The sequence below is a fragment of the Nicotiana sylvestris genome, chromosome 6, assembly GCF_000393655.2.
Source record: "Nicotiana sylvestris chromosome 6, ASM39365v2, whole genome shotgun sequence".
Classification (NCBI taxonomy): domain Eukaryota; kingdom Viridiplantae; phylum Streptophyta; class Magnoliopsida; order Solanales; family Solanaceae; genus Nicotiana; species Nicotiana sylvestris.
In genome coordinates, this window is record NC_091062.1 from 204629019 (window position 1) to 204636354 (window position 7336).

General features: G+C 38.7%; 2 protein-coding genes across 2 annotated transcripts; both read right to left on the bottom strand.

The window, feature by feature from the left end:
- Window positions 1-548: 548 nt before the first annotated feature.
- On the bottom strand, window positions 549-3454 carry LOC104236959 (iron-sulfur assembly protein IscA-like 2, mitochondrial). Its single transcript, XM_009791010.2, has 4 exons — window positions 3151-3454; window positions 2570-2694; window positions 2260-2368; window positions 549-1301 (listed from the first exon to the last, which is right to left on the bottom strand). Exons 1-4 carry the CDS (start codon window positions 3325-3327, stop codon window positions 1236-1238), a joined length of 477 nt encoding a protein of 158 aa, XP_009789312.1. The 5' UTR covers window positions 3328-3454; the 3' UTR covers window positions 549-1235.
- A 459-nt stretch (window positions 3455-3913) lies between these two features.
- On the bottom strand, window positions 3914-6577 carry LOC104236966 (uncharacterized). The gene is made up of 3 exons (XM_009791020.2): window positions 5805-6577; window positions 4602-5165; window positions 3914-4301 (listed from the first exon to the last, which is right to left on the bottom strand). The coding sequence occupies exons 1-3, from the start codon at window positions 6575-6577 to the stop codon at window positions 3914-3916; spliced, it is 1725 nt and encodes a 574-aa protein (XP_009789322.2).
- Between the last annotated feature and the right edge of the window lie 759 nt (window positions 6578-7336).

Here is a 7336-nt window from a genome sequence, read left to right on the forward strand (position 1 = left end):
TTCAATCACTTTCCGTTTAAAAATAATGTAATCCCCTATTTCATGCCGTGAATACAATCGAATACAATAATCTGTCCAGCTTTAATCCCATGTTTCACGCCATGAATACAGTCGAATACAAAAATCTGTCTATCTGTAATCCCTTGTTTCACGCCTAGAAATGCTACTGTATTCATGAATACAGTAGCTTAAATACATCGAATACACTCTAAAAAAATCTGAAAACATAGCTATAGGAAGTAATATAGTACTAAATGATAGCTACAACTAGCTAATAACCACTGAAACATAGTGATTTCAGATAGTTTCTCTAAAATAAACCATACTAAAGTAGTTTTACATTATAAACTTTGCACTAAAAAGTAATTTGAGGAAGATTTGCAATTTTATTCTAAATAAGTTATCCTCTATTATCGAATTTGATCTACCTGCTACTAGATCCTATCTAAACAATGCTTAATACAATCTCAAACTATATGTCTACTCGCCATAAACTAGGCTTAAGTCTTTAAAATTTGATATGCTATAAATGTGGTTAGGAAAAGACATGAGAGAAAGACTAAGTGGGTGCTCATTAATGATAATTGAAGCGTTAAGTAGAAAAACTTAAGACAGACAGTATCGACAGATAATAGTGGTGTGAAATGTAACATTTTTGACAACAATTACTAGCTTTGGTGTAAGTAGCTCCTTCATATTGGCATTTCCCCCAATCTTTGATACCACTTTTAGACCATCACCTGAGCATTGTTCCATCAACATGAACATAGATTTCAAGCATCATACAGAAACATAAAGCTTTGCTTCATCAAACTTTTCTACCATAGTGGATGGCGACACTATCTAGTATGCATGCTCTCAGGACCTTCATAACAATAGCTACAGCCTACAGGGAATGCCGCGAGTAAGATGTGTTCTGATTGAAGCATCTTCACTTCAATTTTCCTTGTCAAATGCTGAATAGCATCTCTTCAGCTGGAATTATTGCCTAAAATACAACAGCCTGTCTGTCTGCTTAGTTTAACAATACCATTCTACCCTCCAACAAGACAAGAATTGACATGTACAAAAGAACCTATGATCTCTTGAGTACAAATTCGGAAAAATGCCTCATAATGCAGGTCTTGCTACCACAAAAGGTACAAGTATATGATGAACAGATATTAGACACCAGAAGGATTAATAAACCATGTCCTGCTCATTGGAATGCCGATTATTTGGCTGAATGTGCCATTTTACTGCTTCACCATAAATGAACTTTTACAACTGCATCCACCCACTGCACTAGGATTGGTAGACACCTGCAGAAAATAAGACATGCACAAAAGCGGTTAAATGGTCCTAGTGCCAGCTAAAAGATATATCAAACTTTAACGGATGAAAATTCTTGGACTTGGAGCAATGTGAACATTAGGATAATGGCATAAATTCGTGTAATACACTACCACACCCTCGCATGAATTCTTCTAAGAGCATGTGACTTTTATTTCCCTATAGCTCAGATAACACCAGAAAACTTGCAGGCTTGTAATTTTGTCAAATCTAAGAAGCTTTTCAACTGTTTTCCTCCAAAATAACATCCAAGCACTAACACCATATTCCCCTTTAGAAGGTAGTACCAAAAGTTCAATCACAATAGTAAAACATATGGTCCGAGTCATTTTACCTGTGTTTTGCAAAAAAAAAAAACTTTTGTTTGTTCATAAATAATTTTAGCACGAGTCCATTCTTTTCATTTGTTCTTTTCTGTTTCTGATACATTTTCAGTTGATGGGCACTTGGGAGAACATGGGGGTTGTCTGGAGGAAGCCTGAAACTGTATGTGGTGCAAGATAACCTTTTGAAGTATCAACTAATTTCCTTGTTCCATACATGACAAGATAGAGACACAAAAAACTGCTCAAGTCTAAAGTGATCTTTTCCCATACTTCAAAAGCAGTTAAATTTTGAAGAAAAAAAATCATGCATTTTAAAATAAGAATTCTGGTCTATATGAGTTAGACACCTTTAATTTATAGATAAACTACTTGAAGGTAAAACTTCTATTTTCTAACCCAGGCTAATAAATCATCATATTTGAGAATGGCAAGTGTTTTTGGGCTTAAGCTAATGATCTGTCCTCGTTCTTGCTTCATTGACAAACAGTAAATGAAAATGAGAATAGCAACATCTGTCATGCTATTGATCTAGAATACCAATATGGATGTGTATGTGACTGACATGCAAGAAAATACCAATAATGAAGGTACATTTACAGACCTGAAAAGCAGAGCGAATCAGCTCCTCGACATAATCAACAGTTGCACCTTTGACGAAATCATATGATACATTATCCACGACCAATTTAACTCCGTCACGCTCAAAAATTCTATGAGGAATAAGATGGCAGCATAAACAACATACTGAAAAATCTTAATACTGGTAACATATGGTACTAAAGTGCATTTTAAGTGGCTTTTGGGAACATGATTCAGCAATCAATCAATTATACTCAATAATTAGTTTTAAGACAATTAAGGAAAGACAAATACGGCCCGAAAATTAAATAGGCTGACAAATAGTAGAAAACCTGTCATCAGAATTGGTCTTATCATCTAGAGAGAATTCATATTGAAACCCCGAACAACCACCAGCTTCAACACTCAAACGAAGCATCTTCTCTTGGTGTTCACCAGCTTGCAACTCTTTCATCCTCTACTCAGGCAAGTAAAAGGACCAAGTCATTGAATTGTCTCAATTAAATTTTACAGACACCTAAATCTCTACACACATCAAACCTCATAAAACAGTATAAAAGCTTGAATCTTGTCGTCTAACTGATTATGTTCTCACATAGTCATAGGTATCACAATTTCCAGACCCAAAAAAAAAAAATCCCCTTTTCCATATAAACCCTTTCAGAAATGGAGGTTGGAGATATCCGCTTGGAATTTAACAATCTTTCATAAAGCAACTAAACAAGTTTTGACTTTTTAGCTGATTAAACAAAAAGGGTTCAAGTCTCGTGATGCCTTCAAAAGAGACAGCATAAAAACCTTGAAAATTTATGTTACAAATTCACATAAGAAAATATTTATAGCGACAGAAAATATATCCCAAATAATATCAATCATAACAGGGAAAACTTCCGATTGTGAGATATAAACTTACACGAACGCAGCTCTCGGTCATTAAAACGGAATCGGGAGCTTCGACTTGGGATTGGGATTGGGGTTGAGATAGAGCAGAAGAAGCAGAAGAATTCAAAAGGCGGTAATTTTGGCGAATCCGAGTGGTGAAAAAGGGAACAATTCGACGAATCAGAGAACTCGATGACGACGATGTCATAGCCTACAACTTTGTCATCTACAGAAGAAAAGCAAACGATATGGATTTGGACGAATTGAAGATTGTTGGAAGTAGCCGTGGCAAATAGGCAGGTTTGGGTTGGATTTGGGCGTGTTAAAAATGGGTTGGATCTCAAGCCGCCCATATTTCATGCGGCTAAAAAGCGGGTTGGGTATTAAATGGGCGGGTTGAATATGGGTTAACCCATATTATATAAGTGTGGTTGCGCCATTTGCATCTATACCCGTTTTTCGGGTCACGTTTTAATTTGTGCCCGCTTTGTAAAAAAAATTACAAGCGTACCTACTTTTTCGCGTAACTTAAGTATACGGGGCCGAAGTAGCAAAGGTAATCACGCAAAACTTCAGCATTCTAGTAGACGGAACTGAAGTAACATTTTTGTTTTTGTAACTGGCAAACTTCAGCTCTAGAGCTGAAATTTTTGTTTTGTAACTGGCGAAGAGCTGAAGTTTTTGTTTGTAACTGGCGAAGTTTTTGTTTTGTAACTATCGAACTTCAGCTCTAGAGCTGAAGTTTTTATTTGTAACTGGCGAACTCAGCTCACAATGGAATTTGATTGTAAATCTCACTTTGATTTTTTCCCATTTCCATTATTGAAAATGGAACTAAGAAAATTAGTAAGACGACCACGAAGCGAAATGGGTTGTTTCACTTTCTTCAAATTGTTGTAGATTTTCAAAGCTCTTGATTTTGACTTAATCAAACTCTCCTCAGTTTCCTCTGTTTTTTTTTTATTGTGATAATCATCAAATAAATAAAACTCACTCCTATGTTCCAAACATGGTGAAACGCTGTCTCTTCTCACTGATTTTTTACTCTTTGCCGCAACAAAATAAGTAGTAGTAGTAGTAGTAGTAGTAGTATTTCTTGAGGATTTTTCATAGTAAAAACAGTCAGTTTTGGAGGAAGTTGTAGAGAGAGTACCAGAAATAGATTCAGAAGAATTTGTTGAACTAAAAAAAAGTGGATCATTGTCTAATAACCGAAGAGATATGGAGATCACTGGGAGAAGGAGAAGGAGAAAGGGGGCTAAAGTTGTATAAAAAGTGGGTACAAGTTAAAAAAATTTAAAAAATGGGTATAGGTTAAATAGGGGCGACCAAATAGGGCGCACCGTGCAATTTTTACATTTTTTACAAATGTAATTTATAATTTTGCTTTTGCTCAGATTATTTTGTAACATAAGCTTAATTGGAATAATATTTCTAGAAACTTAGATCTAGGGGTGTACAGAGGAAACCGACAAACCACACCAAGTCCTTGATCTAGCTCCATCATACATGTCCTTGATCGCTCTTATGTAGGCCATCGGCACGCCCTTAGCCTCGAGACATCTCGAGAGCACCTCCCTAGGGACCTTGTCATATGCTTTCTCTAAGTCGATAAACACCATGTGCAGATCTTTCATTTTATCCCTGAACTGCTCCACCAGCCTCCTAATAAGGTGGATTGCTTCCGTGGTGGATCGACCTGGCATGAACCCAAACTGGTTGTCAGATATTGACACCGTCCTCCTCACCCTCGCCTCAACCACCCTTTCCCAGACTTTCATAGTATGGCTTAGTAACTTGATACCCCTATAGTTGTTACAACATTGGATATCGTCTTTTCTCTTATACAACGGCACCACTGTGCTCCATCTCCACTCCTTCGGCATCTTCTTCGTCCTAAAAATAACATTGAACAACCCCATCAACCACTCCAGTCCAGCTCTCCCCACAAACTTCCAGAACTCAACTGGAATTTCGTCCGGCCCGATCGCTCTACCCCTACTCATCTTACGCAAAACCCCCACTACCTCATCCACCCTAATGCGCCTGCAAAATCCAATGTCTCAGAGACTCTCTGAATGCCCCAATACTCCCAACTCTATTTCCCGATCCCCCTGCTCGTTAAGAAGACCTCGGAAGTACGACTGCCATCTCTGCTTAAGCTGAGACTCCCCCATCAATACCCGACCCTCCTCATCCTTGATGCACCTTACTTGGTCTAGGTCACGTGCTTCCATCTCCCTCGCTTTAGCCGGCTGAAATAACTTCCTGTCTCCACCTTTTTCCCCCCAATTCCTCATACAGACGACCAAATGCCGCATTCTTGGCCTTCGTGACCGACAGTTTCGCCTCCTTCCTCTCCACCTTGTACCTCTCTCTATTCTCTCTCCTCTCCTCCTCACTGGCTCTCCCTGCCAACCTCGCATGCGCTACCTTCTTTGCCTCCACTTTACCTTGGACTACATCATTCTACCACCAGTCGCCTTTATGCCTTCCAGCATAACCCTTCGATACCCCTATCACATCCCTCACCGCCTCCCTCACAAAGGTTACCGTCGCGGACCACATAGAGCTCGCATCCCCACTACTCCTCCAAGCCCCCATAGCGGATAACCTCTTCTCCAGCTCTTGGGCATTATCCTTAGTCAAAGCCCCCACCTAATCCTCGACAATCCCCGGGCACACCTCCTCTTCCTCTTTAACAAAATACCGATGTCCAACACTAAGAGCCTATGCTGAGTCGCGAGGGACTCTCCCGGGATAACCTTGCAATCCTTGCACAACCCTCTATCACACCTTCTGAGGAGGAGGTAATCAATTTGAGTCCTCCCCGCCGCACTTTGGAAAGTAACCAGATGCTCTTCTCTCTTCGGGAAAATCGAGTTCGCAATCACCAGCTCGAAAGCCCTCGCTAAATCTAATAGTGAAGTGCCTCCTCCATTCTTGTCCCCAAGACCAAAGCCACCATGCACCTTGGCATAGCTACCAGCGGCTGACCCAATACGGCCATTAAAGTCCCCTCCGATAAATAACCTCTCAGAAGGAGGAAAGCTACGCACAGTCTCGTCCAGACCCTCCCAAAAACGCCTTTTAACCTCCACATCCAAGCCTGCTTGCGGCGCGTAGGCGCTAACGACATTAAGGGTACACTCACCAATCACCAACTTAATAAACATCAACCTGTCATTCACTCGCCTAACCTCAACCACATACTCCCTAAGCTCCATATCCACCAAGATGCTCATTCCATTCTTACCCCTCACGGCCCCAGAGTACCACAGCTTATACCCGTCTACATTCCTTGCCTTCGACCCTACCCACCTAGTCTCCTGGACACAAGCTATGTTGACCCTCCGCTTCTGGAGAATCTTCACCAACTCTATCGACTTACCCGTCAGCGTGCCTATGTTCCATGACCCAATCCTCAATCTACAAGAGGATTTCTTGTCCACCTTCATTTTATATTGTCGTTGTTGTCAGGAAGGAGAATCATCCATGTCATCTATACATTTGGGTGACAAATTTCTTCTTATTACATTTATTGTCAGTATCTACATTAATTGCATGCTTTCTCTATTGCATTCATTGACAATCATTGAACACTTGTAATCGACATTCAATATTATCAGACACAGCCCTACATCATTAATACATTAAACCTTCAGATCTAGTAGATATTATATTTAACTACGATTCATCCCCTATTTTCTTATCAATCCGTTTTAAGAAAAGGTTTAACACTTTTTTGGTAAAATAATTTGGCGTCGTTTGTGGGGAGTTTCTAGTTCAAATTTTAGTTTCTTTGACTTAGAGCTTTTGAATGCTCCAATAAGTTTTATAGCTATTAATATTAGAAAATTAAATAATGCTAACAAAAGCCCAAACCAAAATCAAACCAATACTAATGCTAACAAAAGACAATCAATTCAATATTACGAACGAGAACGTATTGAATATCTATTTTTTGTTTTGCAATAATTTAGATAAAAATGTAAAACCTATTTTTATTTTTCTTTAGCGTTTAGTCATGTAATTAATACTCCCTTATTCTATTTATTTTAGCATGACTTAGTACTTTTAGATTATGTTTATTTTTATTATGGCTTTTTAATTAGCAATATTTATATTTACATAATTTTATTGTTTTTATTGTTGAATATTTTAGGATAATGACATGACACATCTCATATTTTGTATTATTTTCTTGGAAAATACTT